Source organism: Micropterus dolomieu, linkage group LG18, assembly GCF_021292245.1.
Source record: "Micropterus dolomieu isolate WLL.071019.BEF.003 ecotype Adirondacks linkage group LG18, ASM2129224v1, whole genome shotgun sequence".
Classification (NCBI taxonomy): Eukaryota; Metazoa; Chordata; class Actinopteri; order Centrarchiformes; family Centrarchidae; genus Micropterus; species Micropterus dolomieu.
In genome coordinates this window covers 35,142,891-35,160,722 of record NC_060167.1, presented here as the reverse complement: position 1 = coordinate 35,160,722, position 17,832 = coordinate 35,142,891, and the positions used below count along the sequence as shown (strand labels likewise).

The 17,832-nt window shown below is 40.8% G+C and overlaps 1 protein-coding gene across 1 annotated transcript in view; it reads right to left on the bottom strand.

The window, feature by feature from the left end:
• Nucleotides 1-17,832, bottom strand: part of nfasca (neurofascin homolog (chicken) a) — a 63,124-nt gene that overhangs the window by 29,050 nt on the left and 16,242 nt on the right. The window contains exons 8-24 of the mRNA XM_046075716.1: nucleotides 16,808-16,951; nucleotides 15,897-16,008; nucleotides 15,541-15,707; nucleotides 13,954-14,101; nucleotides 13,103-13,227; nucleotides 11,586-11,630; nucleotides 10,783-10,884; nucleotides 10,137-10,334; nucleotides 9,259-9,329; nucleotides 8,655-8,877; nucleotides 8,302-8,417; nucleotides 7,963-8,173; nucleotides 7,556-7,678; nucleotides 7,034-7,207; nucleotides 5,127-5,153; nucleotides 1,769-2,023; nucleotides 964-1,086 (exon numbers count right to left, since the gene is read on the bottom strand). Coding sequence (XP_045931672.1) covers nucleotides 964-1,086; nucleotides 1,769-2,023; nucleotides 5,127-5,153; nucleotides 7,034-7,207; nucleotides 7,556-7,678; nucleotides 7,963-8,173; nucleotides 8,302-8,417; nucleotides 8,655-8,877; nucleotides 9,259-9,329; nucleotides 10,137-10,334; nucleotides 10,783-10,884; nucleotides 11,586-11,630; nucleotides 13,103-13,227; nucleotides 13,954-14,101; nucleotides 15,541-15,707; nucleotides 15,897-16,008; nucleotides 16,808-16,951 — 2,364 coding nt within the window. The remainder of the gene's footprint in view (nucleotides 1-963; nucleotides 1,087-1,768; nucleotides 2,024-5,126; nucleotides 5,154-7,033; nucleotides 7,208-7,555; nucleotides 7,679-7,962; nucleotides 8,174-8,301; nucleotides 8,418-8,654; nucleotides 8,878-9,258; nucleotides 9,330-10,136; nucleotides 10,335-10,782; nucleotides 10,885-11,585; nucleotides 11,631-13,102; nucleotides 13,228-13,953; nucleotides 14,102-15,540; nucleotides 15,708-15,896; nucleotides 16,009-16,807; nucleotides 16,952-17,832) is intronic.

The following is a 17,832-nucleotide window of genomic DNA, read 5'->3' as shown; positions in this document are numbered from 1 at the left end:
TGTGCGTGTTGTGGCTTCACAAATGCTTTGCTGCATACCTCGGTTGTAACGAGCGGTTATTTCAGTCAAAGTTGCTCTTCTATCAGCTTGAATCAGTCGGCCCATTCTCCTCTGACCTCTAGCATCAACGAGGCATTTTCGCCCACAGGACTGCCGCATACTGGATGTTTTTCCCTTTTCACACCATTCTTTGTAAACCCTAGAAATGGTTGTGCGTGAAAATCCCAGTAACTGAGCAGATTGTGAAATACTCAGACCGGCCCGTCTGGCAACAACAACCATGCCACGCTCAAAATTGCTTAAATCACCTTTCTTTCCCATTCTGACATTCAGTTTGGAGTTCAGGAGATTGTCTTGACCAGGACCACACCCCTAAATGCATTGAAGCAACTGCCATGTGATTGGTTGATTAGATAATTGCATTAATGAGAAATTGAACAGGTGTTCCTAATAATCCTTTAGGTGAGTGTATATATCAGCTCCTTTAAAACTACCTGAGTCAGGGTGGCTTTTTTGCCACAAGGGGGCATGAACTCCACAACAAGCTAGAAATAACATACATTTGGCAAATTGTGGCCTTATAAAGTTGATAGGGCTAACACTGTGAGCTGAAAGATGCAGAAACGCTCCACAGCTGATGGGAACTACAGAGTTGGTGACGACTCTCTGTGGGTTCATCGCCTCAAACAATAAAACTACATCATACCTAGTTATTTGACCCATTGTTCTTATAAAAGATACTGATCAGGTACTGGTCAAGCCAAAATTGTAGAGTGAACTGGATTCTCATTCAACGTCCCAACAATTGAATCCATGTTAGATGTGTGTTTTGGCTGCTCTCTGAAATAATGCCCTACTCTTTGTACGTAGCATCATCTTCTGACCGTCTTACATTATTTTAATTAAGTCCAGATCTAGCTTTAGGTTTCAATAGCTCAACGTGGGCTTGGTCTGGTTTCTTACTGTCCAGTGTGAACTCTAGCACAAACTCGCTGCTGCCGGCCGGGAAGTTGTGTCTCCAGCTGACGTTAGCGTAGTTACTGTTAGGCTCCACCGTCAGATTCCAGATCTCCCGCCCAGGGGCCACTACACAAGGGTGGAGGGGTCAGGGGTAAAGGGTTAAAGGTCAGGGGCAAGGGGCAGAGAGGGCACAGTTACAACAACCAGACACAGGGCTCCATTTAGACCAATGCATGGTGCTAGCACTAAGGCGCTAAGGGAGTCTTCCAAAAAAAAAAATTGTTTTGATCGAGAATTATCCTGATCACGGCCCGCTCAAAACCAGAAGTAAATTTAACATGTTCATGTACAGAAAATTCACCCATAAGAAAATCTGAGGATTTTTCGATTCATGAAACGCTTGGTTGTAGTGCTTACTTCTGGTTTAGAGTGGACTCCAATACGAACTGAACCTAAAAAACAACTCTGAAAATTACCTGAAACAGGCGACCCTCAACACTCACAAACTGTTGATGGGTACTCTCTTCAAGAGCTTTACATTCTTGACATCCATTTATTTTTTTTTTAAAGTTTGGATTCTCACTTCCTGACCAGGAGGATAGTTGCTGGCTACATGCCAATATGCTGAAATAATTTCCCACTTTTTGTACAGCAGGTACAGCACAGCTTATCAGAATGCAGCCCGGATGTAGTTTCCTGTTTCGTCAGGTGGGAGAAAGCAATCGTCTTTTGATATCCATGAAGTGCCATTCATGGTCAACTAAAACACTAGAAAGACAGTAAAAACCACAATGGGAGCAACATGTACCAAACACGTTCTGATCTCTACGCTTGGTGGTGACCGGCACAGGAGGTGTGGTGGTAGTGGTCGCCTCAGTTGTAGTGGTTGTAGAAGGAGTAGTAGTAGTAATAGTAGTAGTAGGAGTAGTAGAGGTTGTAGTTGTAGGGGTGGTAGAAGTTGAGGTACTAATGGTTGTAGGAGCGATGGTAGTAGGAGGAAGAGGAGCAAGAGGAGGAGCAGTAGGAGTGAAAGCTGAACCCACAGAGGCATCGGTTAGCTCGACTACAAGGAGGTAGGAGAGAGCAAAGGGTTAAAGACAAGGCAGCAGGAACATCAAACAGGTAGACGCACACTAACACACACAGAAGAAAGTCAATGAGGCCCGGCGCTAAAACACAAGGAATTCCCCACAAGAAGCTCTCATCCTGAGTCAATAAACGATCCCAGTGTTCATCACACCTCATCTCTGTTGGGATCCTCACACTTCCCTGCATAGACTTAGATGCCAATGCCACCAAGAGGACAAATGTTGATATTACAACGTGACTGTTACATTGTGCTTCTTTGAAAAAGGACGGTAAATAATGTTTGTTATTTTAATTTCATCATGTTTTTTGGCTGCATTTAAAGAGACACTCCACTGGTTTTACAAATAAACGTATTAGTGTCTAATACAGTGTTTTTTGAATTGACTTGACTTTCTAAAGTTGTTGAAAACCCCCCAATGACATCAGCATCAGTACTGTGCTATAAGTTGCATTTTGGGAAAGTGCAGTATTTTTCCCCATACTGCGAACTAAAAGGCATGACATCTCAACCTCTGCTGCTTCCAAGTTTTTTTTAACTTTATGGAAGTGCAATACTACATTTCTGGAGTGCCCCATAAAGTAGTTTTCCTCTCTGGTATTCAGCTAAAAGTTAGGGTTTTTTTCTTGAAGGACCTATTTACAGAGTCCTTCGCACATTTACAGACACCTCTTTCACACACACCAGTGAGGGGAAAATGCAACACATTTTATGCACATTTCATTCAACGTCTGTCATTTTAGTCGAAACTGCAATGACAGTCCTTGTATCTGCCTACTTTTCATTTTCTTTTTGACAAATACACTCATCTGTTCTTCTTGAAGCCTAATCATCACTTGTGAGCCAAGCTTTAAATATGGGCTATTTAGAGGACTTGGCAGAAAAATCAGAGCAGTTGGTGTGGCATCAACCAACCAATATGTGTCAGTAATGTATCACAAACAGTATCAAGTATCAAAGACTATCAAAACAAAGTCCTGTATGGTCGCATTAAATTCTTTTTCAGGTCATGTTTACCTGATTGACCGATTAGATAGTACATGATTTAACTTAATTTTACACATTTTAGCCTGTTTTAGACCCAAAAATGGCTGTTTGAATTTAGACAACTGTAAACAATGATTTAAGAAATTTTGCTTCTTTTGTTAATGTTTATATTCCTCAAAGCAGGTGTCAAGAAAATGTTGGTATCTGTAGCAAATCTTAGGAATTAAACTGCCACTGGTATTGAAAAACTGCACCCAGCCCTGGTCTTTACTATTTCTACTTTTGTGACACTATGGTGCCCCCGTGTGGGGGTCAGGCCAGCACATTCTTTTCCACTGATTTCCACTTGTTCACTCTTACTGTACCTTGAACGTGAGGTAATCTCCAGCCAGTGAAGGGTCCCACTGCTGATGCACTCACCCCAGACATTTCCCTCATAAAACAACCCAAAACCCCAGCCAGCATGCTTGTATCACCAGGCTGAATGCCAAGCATACTCTCAACCCACCGTGCGAGGGAAAAAGAAAGAAGGATGGGATGATAGAAACATCAGCAGGTTCAGAAGCCATTACAGCCCAATGAGGTGCCTTCCTCAGTTCAGCCCACAGCTTCAAGCCACCTTACCTGTAATCCCCAGTAGGTTATGTGTAGCTGACCAGATGAACAGAAGCAATGGATAAAGATGGCAGAGTGACATGACTTTTGAATAAGCTCAGAAGTACGATGACCAAGCCAGTGAGTGAGTGTGCAAGCCAAATGCTGATGGAGTTTTTTATTTGTGATTTCCAGAAAACTCATCAAGTCACATCCTTCATCAAAATGTTCCCCCGTATTGACATTCTGATGCAAGGACAAGCATCTCCTCACGTTATCATGACATTGCATCCAGTGAAAATGACAAAAACGTTTTAGAAACAAGTTGCTACACAATGCTGACTTGTGTCTCATGGCAGACGGGAGGAGGCAGTGATCCTGTGAGATTGTTTTGTAAAGGTGCGCCATCAGGGACTAGCTCAGAAATCAGAGTTTTAGGGTCAATATTAATACAAAAACGGCTTGAAGGAGGATACAACAGAAGCTGTCAGGGTGTGAGCCCGGATCATGAAGACCATCTGGTAGAAATGTAAACTGCTTGAAATATGTGAGTACGTGATATGTTACATTTTCATATAACTCGGCTGTATATTCCATTCACTAAATGTGTATTTAGTGAATGGAATTAAAAAGTGTATTCAAAGCAAATGATGACCTGAGCATGTTGAGAGGGCCTTGTCAATCCCTGACAGCACACAACAGCAGACAAACTGCAGCTTTACACACAGGGAAGATGGAGAGATAAGGAGAGGCAGACGAGAGATGAGAAAAAAAAAGAAAAACAAACATAAACAGCAGTTCAGTCCAACAGCAAAAGACATAGACTGATGTGTTTTCATCTCATCATCATTACGAATGTGATGATTTGGGGATGTTTACAGTTGCTAAGACAGAGTAAGAAAAGCTTTCCTTATTGGCTGGGCACCTTGTAAAGGGCTTTGATGATTATTTATGACATTTTGAGATGAATCTACTGTCTACTGTTAAATTAACTAACACAAATAAAAATTGGATCTTAATCCTCATCAGTCATTTTTTTCCCAGTAAACTATTAAAGCATTCTATTTGTTCATAACACTGCTGAAGTACACTCAATTCTTTTACAAGCACAAAAGTTCATTCTTAAATTGAAAAGCATTCCTCTGAGTTTCCAGCTGTATCACGCAGTCTTGTAATGGAAATGGATCCGACATGCAAGCCAAGCCATGACATAATATAATAATATATAGCATCACTGCTGATCTTGCATGTCAACAGACCCATCTGAGGAAATTTGTGCTAATCCAAATGGGGTTAAAACTAGTTTAGCAACTCCATCTCTGGCCTGCCAGTGTGAGCTGCATGGAGTGGTAGAACTGCGCTTTAGTGAACATAACAATGAAGGAGGACTGCACTGCTGCTTAGTGATAAGATGAACAGATAAAGAGAGAGAAAACATGGAGGATTGGGGTGGGGAAAGGCGACAGGCAGACACACTGTGTTTCTCATTCCCCATTACCTAGACCTGTAGCGTCAGTAAAGTTTTCTGCCAACAAAAGGAAAAAAAGAGAAGGGGAGTCAGGAGAGAGGGGAGAGGTGTAAGAAAGAGAAGGACAACAAGTACGAGAGTGGCTGGAAGGTCGGATATTCTCACTTACCACTAATGGTATCTAACAATGCGATTTGTCCAGGTTTTGAGATATCTGCCTGTCAAACTATCCAATGGAAAATAGTCCAGATGCAAAGTGTTTACAGAGACGAATGTGGTTTACCCAGTACACGGACACACACTGTTTGTGGAAAGAGATTTCACTGTTCAATTTTTCAAATACAATTTTGGTTGCGTGAGCAGCACAAACAAAATTCCATTCACCATTGTATTGTGGTGGACTCAGAAACTTGGACATAAAAAAATTAAACTGCATTGCTAGATACCACCAGAAGTTTTTCCAAATATTGGTGAACCAACCCTTTAAAATAACCAGGTATACTTTCATTCTTTCATTTCTGACAGTAAAATATCAGCACATTGCTGTACCTTGAATTTATGCAAAAGTTGATAACATGAGTGGCTAGTGGTGGATTCTGATCTTCTGATCTGCTGTGTGTCAGTGTGTTTGTTTGTGTGTCACAATGTTGCTGCATTGATAATGTCATCCATCAGAGAAAGACCAGTTCTTTCTCCATCTGATACCCTAACAAAGAGATCTGTGTTCGCAAAGGGCTACAACCTCTCTTACTTTCTATTTCTATGTCTCTCTGTCTCTCAGAAACACAGGTTCCAGTGATTCACAATGTAGACACACTATCGAACCAATCTAGTTCCCATCCAGAGACAAAAAGGCTGGAAAGGGTGTAATACATAGACACAAAACAGCAGAGTGAGGGTTCAGAGTCTTGTGTTAGGAAACAAAATGCTAGACACACTGTGTGTAAGGAAATTTTCCAGTAACTCTAATGACAAACTAGGACAGAAACAAATTTGTTGATGCTCTAAAAACTCTTTGAATATTTGTTTCAGGCAAGTTTCAAGTCTGCAAGTTGATTTGTGTTGTGAAATGTCTTAAAAGGATAAAACTAGTGTTACTCTGTATTATTCTTATCGTCCCTCAGTACTTTCCAACGTTCCTATTCTGTGGCAACCCCAAGCCAACTTGTTCCCATTGAAGATGTAAATCTTTAAAAACAGCTCACAAAAATGTAGTGCCATTTCTAAAAAAGGAACAAGATTAAATATTTATGTCAATAATATTTATGCCAATGGCATAAAAGGCACTGAATTCAACAAAGGAGCTTTATGACACAGATGAAGAAGATACAGTATATCAGGCTTTGGATACGCACATAATAAATGTAAATGCTCTGTATAGGACATTTCTAGTCTTTGCAACCACTACATCGCATTCATCATTCACACACTGAGCCTAAGTGCTCAAACAGAAACTAACATTCACTCATACACTGGTGGAAGAGCCACCAGGGGCAATTCAGAGTTCAGTATCTTGCCCAAGGACACTTCGACATGCAGCCTGGAGGAGCCGGGGATTGAAGCACAGACCTTCCGTTAAACCGGAAACCCGCTCTACCTCCTGAGCCACAGCCGTCCTTACTTCTCAAAAGTTTAAATTTATTGTTAGTTTGGGTCTTTTCATGGGATTTATTGACAATATATATAAAGACAAAAGTTATGGTTTGATTCTTTTTTTGGCTCTTTTGAACAAAAAACTAGTCAACTATTTAATTTCTTTCTTTTTTTAACTGAAGTGAAGTGGTTGCATCGAAAACCTTGGTTTCAATAGAGAGTTTTATTGTTTCAGATGCATCTTCAACAACAAGAGGGGCAAGCCTTAACAAGAATACTATTTCTTTGGAGGCACTGAAATTGAGTTTTTTGGCAAACAAATGGTCAAATGTAGAAACGCTCACCTTCATTGGCGAAGTGTGGGGACTCCTCAGCAAAGACCTCCCCTGCTCCCACCTGGGTGAGCGCTGACAGGTAGAATTTGTAGCGGGTAGATCGGTCAGGCAGGCGGAAGGTGAACTCTGTCACATTAGGAAAGAAAGTCTCCACCTGGAGACGACCAACCCTGGAGCCATTGACTACACACAAGCACATTCACAGAAGAATGACAGAGGAGGACAGATGGGTTGGCTTGCTATCAGATTATTCACATATCACATGAAATGGGGTTGTCTGGTACTTGTGCTAGCCTTTTAACTATGAGCTTCCTCCTCACAGTTATTCCTTCTGACCAACAACATTTTACTAAACTTCTAGCTATTACCCAAACTTGAAATGATGAAACAAAGCTAATGTCTAAAGGCTCACCAACACTTATACAGCTCATACTGATGAAGCAAGTTAAAGAAAGCTTTCTGTCTGAAGGTTTGAAAGTTTGCATGTATGAGTGGGAATTATTAGGTTTTTGACAAATCAGAAAAGCTCACCTGTTTGGTACCTGAGCTGGTATCCAATCAGAATTCCATTGGGCTCAAGAGGTTTGTCCCATTCCAAGTGGATTGTGTCAAAATTTCTCCGGTTAATCCTGAAGAACCTTGGTGCATCCGGCACTGCCAACACACACACACACAAAATCCCACAAACAGTAAGTAAAGTAAAGAGAAGAGAAGAGGATAAGGACAGAGGGGAAATCGCTACTTCCATAGTGCCAAAATATCTCTCAAAATGCAAAGTCAATGCTTTTTCCTGACAAGACATTATGGTCTCAAAAGCAAATTTTACTTTCAAAGTGCAATAAATATGCTACCTTTGGCTCAGAACACTTTTGTGAAACTACATGCGATGTCAGCCTCTCTTGGATGTAATGTTTTAGATGTGAGGGCTGCGTCCTCACCTCCCTCCTTGGTGGTGAATTCCACCGTGTTGCTGGGTGGACTTTCAAAGCGGTTGTTGGCCACAACCATGAACATCTTGTATTTAGAGTAGGGCACCAGGTCACTGAGAATGCCAGACGGCTCGGCCATGGTGCTGTAGAAACCTGTGGTCTTCTTCTTTTTACTGACCACCAGACCCGGAACCAGACTGGACTCACGCCAGTAGTACAGCTGCGAGGTAGAAGGGGAAGGAAGAGGTAAAAAAAAAAAGGGCGAAGGAGGGGGAGAAATTGAGAATTAGTCTATTTTTAAACCAACTCTTTAATCAGTTCTCATTAGAGAAATACAGCCAGGCTCACTCTGTACTCCTTGAACTCTCCCTGCACAGAGTTTAGGTCCACAGGCTTCCAGTGGATGTTAGCCTTGGTGTTGTCAACCTTTGACACCCGCAGGTCAGTGGGAGCATCGGTGGGCTCTGAACACACAAAAAGGGGCACAGTATGTGTGAATAGTCGAAATAGTTTGTTTTTGTTTATGCAGGAATAATGAACAAATTCCCTCAGAGATGCCCTTTTTGCTTTGCAGTAATTGCGCTAGTGACTTCAAAAAGTTTTTATCAGCCTGAAAAGCATCAACACAAAAGATCTACCTGCTTTAGTCCAAAAATCTATGGTGTCGTTGACAAGCTGATATCTAGTGTGTATCTACTTACTGTCCTCTCCAGAGTATCCAATGACCACGTTGGACTCAGGTCCTGGTCCAAACTCATTCCTGGCCTGGATTTTGATCTCATAAGGCACGTAGGTTTCTGTGTTGTGGATAACATGTTTAGACCCCACCGTGGTCATATTACTCCACTCCTCTCCCAAATCCTTCCGTCTCCACCACACGTTGTAGTGCAGGTTTGGGCCATTTCTTTCTAGATCAAGCAAAGGCTGGAAAAAACAAAAGTAAAGTAGTTTTTATATATTTCATTTTGCCTGTCCAGATTTTTTTGTGTATATGTAAGATGTGAAAACATATGAGAAGAAAACTCATATCATACCCAATTAGCCAAGGCCAAATTATTTGGCAAAAATTTAAGTAATAGTTTTTTTTCTCTGAAAATCCTTTTTTATCTTACTCACATACTATACTACTGCTACTGCTACTACTGTCTTTAGGCTACTGGATTTTATTTTCACAGTTCCATTCATGATCATGATAAAGAGTACACACACTCTTTGTGTTATTGTCAGTATTTATAATTGCATAACAGACAATAAATTCCACAGGAGTCTTACAAATTGTAATTTCCTGCTTCATACATGTCTTACCTCCCAGGTGATCTCCATATTGTCCTTCTTGGAGCCCCATCCTCGTAGACCTCTGGGAATGGCATCTGGGGCTTGTTTTAACATAACAAAATTCACTCAGATTGGGCTACATCAACTCCAACATACACCATGTCTGCAGCTTATGGCTTAACACCAACTGCAAACCGGAACCTGAGTCTGTACTAATTTTAAGTAAGGAACTACAAACTACACAGCCAACCCATGTGACTATTTCATAGGGCCTCCCCAAGTGTTTAGAGTAAGTGTGTAGTGTAAGTTTTTTTCAGTAGCCCGCAATTAAAATGTTTCATTTATTTATTTTTATATCTCCCCCAAGTGTTTATTTTAGAGTAACCAATTAATTTCCTAGCAAGGATGTATTATTAGAGCACAATAATTGTGACTTTATTTTACATCTACCATGGAGATTTTTTCCCCTGCATCCACGAGCAAGTGGCCCCAGCTGGGAGACAACAACCTGGTGTGAAGGAATATTCCTTCTTCAGCAGTAATGTCACACAGGATTTCCCCAAGGTCACATTAGGGGCATTTGCTGAGCAAGCCAAATGTGACAGCCTGTGGCTCTCCAAAACAACTCAATCTGTCTCTCCTCTCTGTCTGTTCTGTCCATCTCCTGGGTAACCCATGGTCAAGATTATCTTTATCAGACAGAAAGACATTCTGACACTTGCCCTACTTCAAAAAGGTCCAAACTGTTCCAAAAAAATGTAGGTAAGTAGTCGAAGCCCTTAGTCAGCTAAATCATAATTTTCATGTAAATTACATGAAATGTTCCTAATTTGAAGGCAGGAAAAGTCACGCGTCTTCAAACACACAAAACCATATTATTTTAGACGAGCGTGTGTGGTGATTCTCACCAGCTCCACTGGTCTTGTATCGTGGCGAGGGGGCACTGGGCTGACTCTGACCCACTGCGTTAATGGCGATGACCCTGAACTGGTAGTTGACGAATGGGGCGAGCTGTAGAATGACTGAGTTGAGGTCTCCGGGGTAAGTGGACAGGTCCTGCCACCTGCCTGGCTCCCAGCGGTCCTCCTCAAATTGGACCAAGAATTCTGCAGAGACATATAACTGGCTTGAGAAAAAGGAAGTCCACTTAGTGAAATGTGAAGGGGTTCAGTGGGTTTTCTAGGTTTTCTAGGTCTTCAGTAATTCCTGTATAATGTCATTTTAGCTCCTCATCTCCACTTTAGTTTGTTTAATGACCATATTGCATTAATTTTACAAACCTTCCTATAAATACAGATTATAAGATTAATAATTAGATTTTATGAGTAATAGGCACCCAAATCATATTTCTCTGATGGATTATAATTATTACTGAAGCAATTAGGTACATTTTAATGACTCTTTCTATTTCAGCATCCCTTCATTATCAGTTCTTTCCTGTGCTTGGCGACCCGAGACAAACTCTTACCCTTCACCTTTTAGCCTTTACTTTTCCAGGATATGTCCTGGAGAGGTGGGAGAATACAACCATGTGAAGAGTGCATCTATACTGACGTGTGATTGTGCTCCTGTGGTCGTTTCCGGGGATCCAGGTGAGGCGAACGCTGCGGGCTGCTGGGTCAGATAGGTCCAGATCCATGGGAGGGTCTGGACGGTCTGCAGAGAAACAGGGAATAACCTGACCTCAGATGTGGCAAACACACACTGTACTGGACATACAAGAATAGGCATGCTGAAACACACCTGTCACATATACTGTACAATGCCATTTATTGTCATAATCAGTCCTTCAAGCTTATGTTAAAATATACTTTTTTTGTTATAACACCCCGCATCACCTCTACATCCCCTCCCAGTTCACTGCTGGTGCTTTGAAACAGTTCACAGTTGAATGTAAAAATCAACAGTTTCTCATGTTTCAGGAAATTGTAAATATATGGAGAAGAAAATGAGGAAAAATGAGAAAAACTACTCTACTAATTACAAAAACAAACAACTTGATGATGATGAGTAGCAAATATTGCAACAAACTGGACATTATTAATGATCTGGACAAACATTTTCAGACTTAGTATGAGATTAAATTACTTGACAGCATGAATTGTGGTGCATGCATATAAAAATCCATTCTGAATTTTAAAAGGTCTTTCCTCTCAAAAAGAATCTTTGTAATATAATAAAATAATATTCATTATAAAAGTATAATATAAATCTTATATTATAAAACAGGCACACGTTGATATAGAGGTAGAGAACAAGTAAAAAAGTAAAACAATAAAAAGACAAAATAAACAGGGAAGAAAACTATGACAGGAAAGAAAAGAAAAACAAAGATTTCCATCCGAGCCGTGTGTTACCTGGAGGCAAGGCACTAGAGACTGAGGGGTTGAGGGAGGCTTCCTCTGTGGGGCAGGGTCAAGGAGCAGGAAGTAGGTATAAAGGTTAGAGTTTGCAGGTTAGTCTACCAGCCAGTCGACAGCAAGCGAGAACAACTGTTAATTTGTCACTTTCTATTAACATCAAGTCAGCTTCACTAAGCTCAAGTTTGAGCCGCTCATGCAAGCATTGTTTTACAGATGAGACTTTGGCATTGATAAATGAGTCACAGATATTGTTTTCCTCAAAAAGTAAACTTTGGAGAACCCAGCAACTCAATTGAGAGTAATATTTTCTGAAGACATGTCAGCGTCACAAAATGATAATGTCTGTTTTATGATGGTCACAATTTTTTTTTTTTACCAAACACAGTGGCTCCTTCCTTTGACTCACTGTCATTAATGCTAAAGTATCACATGTCAAAACAATGGTCACATATGATGTCCAAACTGAGTGTACAGCTTCGCTACAGCACTTTCTTCACAGCACTACAGTGTCTCAATATGCTACATGCAAATAGCTGAATCAATGGGAGTAGAGTTACTGTAAAGTTAGCCAGCTAAGTATTTTAGTAAACTACAGTAAAACATGCAAGGTTTCCATTTGAAGGCATAGAGCTGAAAAATAGTACAGTGTCAAGACATTTGAAAAAGAAATCACCACCAACAAAAATAGTTTAAAATTAATAGTGACTGTGGGCTTGTTTTACTATATTTGTGGAGTACAAAAACCAGGATTCCACTATACTTGTGGGGTCCGACAGCTTTGTGGGAACCAAAATGCTGGAGTTTCAAGGCTTTTTTAAGGTCAAGATTTGGTTTTAGGGTTCAGATTAGAATTAGGTTAAGGTCAGGGAAGTAGCTGTCATGGTTAAGGTTAGAGTAAGGGGCTAGGGAATGCATTATGTCAATGATGGGTCCCCATGAAGAGGTGCCACAAGGCTATGTGTGTGTATGTGTTTAGTCTTAAGAAAAGAAGCTCTTGCAAACTGCTCTTGCTCAGCATTACAATTTATTTATCATACTAACGTTTCAGTCCCTGTGGACCTTCATTAAGGCTGGTGTTTTAAACACAATAGGCCGGTGTTTTCATTCATCAGATTAGCAATTTAAGTAAATATTCTTGTAGATAGAATTTATTATGTCATGTTGTCTCACATGTTTCTTTAAATTTTCTTATATGTTGAAAACAATGATTGTACATTGTGCATATGTCGCTGTCAATTACTGAGAGACACTCCAACAGGATAGCTCCTGCACCTGAGATAGTTGGTTGTGTGAATTTCTCCTTTGAAAAAAAGTCACAACATTTAACTGGCAGCTGTAGTTAATAGCTAAAGGTTTTACATACACAAATTGATACTGTGTGATAGATTAGTTAAAATTACAAAAAGATACAGTGACATATTAGGGTTCGGAGAACTTTTTATGCACAACTCTTTTGTATATTCAGTTTAAATATGTAATTTGTTCCAGCACTGTTCTGTTTGCGAGGGTACCTAACACAGTGAGGCGGGCTGAGGCTGAGTCCTGGTCTATCTCAGATTTAACAGTGCAGGTGTACGTTCCCTCATCGCCCTCATTCACATTGGGAATGGTCAGCGACTCCTCGTCTTTCCTCAGCCTGGGTGACAAACAGAAAGAAAGGATTGGTTGTTATACATTGAGCTACTGTATGTTCCTGTTGGATGCATTAACTCTTGGAGTTGACTTGTGATTACATTGGTATTTCAATATTAATTTCCTTATTTCCAAATCAATATATCCCACCATGTATACAACATGAAATACTGGTATGTCTCTTTTTTGTAATAAGGCAATCTTCCGTACAGTTGACTTTAAATATACTAATGTCTCACAAAAGGATGTGCTTATATGCCATCACTGGACTTGTGTTACCCATATTACCCTGCCATTCAGTATAGCCCACCATGTAACTGTACAACAAAAACAAGGATTCAAAAATGACATTTATTAATGCTATAGCTGTCTTAATTACAGCAGTAAATGAAAATGACTAAAAGGCAACTATAATTGTCAATGTAATTAAAAATAAAAAATCAACTTCCCAGCTGTTTAAGTGTTTCTCTAGAAAACCCCATTTTTAGGTGGGGCAACTGTGACATGAGCCACGTTATAGAGGTAGTGTGGCGAGAAGGTTAAGTGAAAAAATAAAATCTCAATATTTCACTTAATCACAGACAAACCAGGGACCAATGCTCCATGAATATGCATTTTCTTAAATAAAGGGGAACAAACATTTACTCACGTTAAAATGATACCTTTGCTTAGAAGAGATTTTTTCTCTATTAAAACACTGATGTTTTAGGGTCAGTGTAGGTGCTGTTACCTCCATCCCAGGTAGAGAGGCTTGTCATCCTTTGTCCAGGACACAGTAATGGGTAGGCTGGGATCTGACTTCACCTTACAGTCAAAGCGAGCCGTGGAGCCCCTGATGGCTGTCTGGTGCTCTGGGGCGCGGACTATTCCAGTTGGCTCTGAGTTGGAGTGAGGAGGAAGAGGAACCCATACACACACGCACATGCTACATGAACTTGCAAATTTAGATGAAAATCAGTGAAAGGTGAAGATGTGTCTGATGACTGACACAGTAGAGTTGGATGTTACGCAATCATTTCCAAAAAGCTCTCTCACACCAATATACTATTTACTTACTTTATTTGCAATCATAGCTCCTAAAACTCTTTCTTTTATTGTTTAAGCAAGTGAACAAAATCTGCCCTGGGCAATCTCCTAAAAATAAATCCATACAGAATATATTTGTGCATTTACAAGTGCATTTTTTATAAAATGGAATGGCACCAGTGTTAAAGTTTAGTCCTTTGTATGTCCAACCATCCACTTCAACACCCCATCCTCCTCTGTACACCTTTAGTGCAGCGTAAGAACTTTTGGGGGGGAGGGGCTAAAGATGATCCCTTTTTTTTGCTATTTATCTTAAAATTAGCCATACCAATATAAACCGCGCTACTGCTGAATGACTGAAGCTAAGCAGGTTTGGGCTTGGCCAGTACCTGGATGGGAGACCTCCTGGGGAAACCAAGTTGTTGCAGGAAGAGGTGTTGGGGGGGCAGTCTAGCCTCTGGTCCTAATAATATAGCCTCTGGTCCTAATAATAAGATCCCAGTGCAGTGATGGGGACACTGTAGGAGCTGCCGTCCTTCAGCTGAGACATTAAACTGAGGTCCTGACTCATTGTGGTCATTAAAGATCCCACGGCACTTGTCGCAAAGAGTAGGGGGTTACCCGGTGTCATGGCAAAATTCCCTACCTGTCTTTCACCATCTGGCCATCTAATCATCCCCTGTGGTAATTGGCTCAATGTTTCTCTCCCTCTCTGCCTCAAGCTGATGTGTGGTGAGCGTTCTGGCGCTAAATGGCTGCCGTGCATCACCCAGGTGGGTGCCACACATTGGTGGTGGTTGAGGTGAGCCACCCCCACTTCACTGTGAAGCGCTTTGAGTTTCCATGATAAAGCGCTATATAAATGTATTGCATCATTATTATTATTATTATCACCTTGGACCAGATTAGTTCACCTGTTTTAATTTTTTTCAGTTCAGTTCCACACTGAATGCTAGGATTGATCTTTTTGTAGTGCAATGTATTAAACAGAAGATAAGGCACTTTAATTGAAGGCACAAGAGATTTGAATATAATGTAACAGCACAATCTATTTGGCACAAGGAAAGGAAATCATATCATTTTTCACATATTTCATCTGACATGAAATGGGAATATAAACCCATGAACCCTGTTGGAAGTGGTTTTTGCACATGTAGACTGCACATCATACCTTGTGACTCCATATTAACACGTCACTGTGTGGTTGCAAGATGATTACTTAGTTTTTACATTTGTTGTGAGTTTGGATGCTGAGTAATAACAGGAGTGCAGCAGTGATGTAATGTCTGACCTTTGACCTCCAGGCGGACCTGGTTTTCTGCTGTGCCCAGGATGCTGTTGGCCACACAGGTGTAGGTGCCCTCGTCTTCTACTCTGGCCCGTTTGATCTCTAGAGTGCCGTTGATGTAAACACGGTACTGACCGCCGTCCAGCCCACTGCCCTGTCCATTCTTAAACCTGTACACATTGAAAAAACATATGGGCATGGCTAAAAAAAACTGAAACTATTAACTAGTAAATTCAACAACAGTATAGGTTTATGAATTAAGCTTCTTGCTCAATGACACATGGATGTAAGATTTCAGAGGATAATGCCCAAACCAGTATTTTTAAAATTAAGTAAACAAAGAAACATTAGATGCTCACCAGCGTAACTCTGGTAGGGGGGAACCAAAGAAAGGACAATCCAGGAAGGTGCGGTTGTTCTCGATGACTTTAATTAGCTGGTTTTTAGGGCCAAGCATCCTCGGAGGCATATCTGCAAAGACAGGGTGGATCACACCTTTGCCGCTTCTTCACTTATAACAACTGCACGTCAGGGAGTATTTTACATTTGTAAAGTGATGCAAAATCTAAGAGCGCAAGGCAAGTTAGACTTCACATTTCTACAGTATCTCACAAAAGTGAGTACACCCCTCACACTTTTGTAAATATTTATATCTTTTCACGTGACAACACTGAAGAAATGACACTGCTACAATGTAAAGTAGTGAGTGTACAGCTTGTATAACTGTAAATTTGCTGTCTCCTCAAAATAACACATCACACAGACAGGAATGTCTTAACCTGCTGGCAAGAAAAGTGAGTACACCCCTAAGTGAACATGTCCAAATTGGGCCCAATTATCATAAAATCACTTTTTTTGAGATACTGTATGTAGAGAAAATGTCTTTTGTACTTATTTCACACTGCAATCAAAACCTGAACAAACCGATTTTAGATTGTTACAATGAAAATGGGTGTGGAAGAAAGGCAACGCAAACAGTATGAGCTTTTGTTGATGATAATCATTTCAGGTTCAAGTTCAGGTTCTGTTTTATTGTCATTATACAATATAGGATTGCACAATGAAATGCGGTTGTTGAATTTAAGGGGAAAATTCAGATTAGGGTATTCATGTAATATAGCCCTAATATAAATTTTTTCACAGAGATTTCAGGGCACCACCAGCTGGGGAAGAGCGAAGCTAAGGTATACAGAAAGATGTAACACTCCCAGCCAATGTTAGTTACTGCTCTTTTACATTTCAAAATCGACCTCTGCCCCCTCAGTCTCACCAAGGACGCTGACGAAGGCGTTGGCCAGCAGATAGCCATGCTGGTTGGAGGCGTTGCACTGGTAGACGGCGCTGCTTCCCATCTGCACCGAGCGAAAGATGATTGTGTCACCCAGCACTTGTCTGCTCAGGCTGGGGGGAGAGCCTTGCGGGGTGGGTTAGAAGAGAGACAGTGATGAAAATAAGTAAATGTAAATGCTCCGTACTTGTATAGCGCCTTTCTAGTCTTTTTGACCACTCAAAGCGCTTTTACACTACATCTGCATTCACCAGTCACACACATTCATACACTGAGCCTAAGTGCTCAAACGGAAACTAGCATTCACACACATTCATACATCATTCGGGGTTCAGTATCTTGCCCAAGGACACTTCGACACGCAACCAGGGGGAGCCAGGGATTGAACTGCCGACCTTCCGATTAACGGCCAACCCGCTCTACCTCCTGAGCCACAGCCGCCCCTGCTCTTTTTTGTTTACACTGACAAATATTTAACAAGGTATGCATGGCATGTCCATTTATGACAAGTCAATTCAAACTAAGCATTTCACTTACTACACCCTTATTCTGAGAAGTGTTATTTCTATGGTTTTGGAAAGTAAACAAAATAAGCAAACTCTAAATGCAAAACAACAGTTTTATTGCAATACACAGAATTCTTTCTTCTGCTGCGCTCATTGCCTGCCAGGCACATCAATACATGGGGGACAGGCTGGCAGAGGACCATGAATGTGCATCATGAAGTGGGTGAAAAGGTGATTATCAATGAGCCCACCTGGACTCAGGTAGGCCACACGCTTGTCCAGGGTTTATTTATCTTCAGCCGTTTTAATTTAAAACATAAACAGAGGCCTACCCCAAGCAAAAAAAAGGCATGTTCTTAGTTAAAGCAAGCAATGAGGGCAAAGCAGAAAAGTACCTGCACAATACAATCGCACACAATCAAAATGGAATTTCTTTAAGGAAGCAGAAACATTTGGGAGTAAACAACCGCATTCATCTTAGTTTGTAAAGTCAATTTTTTT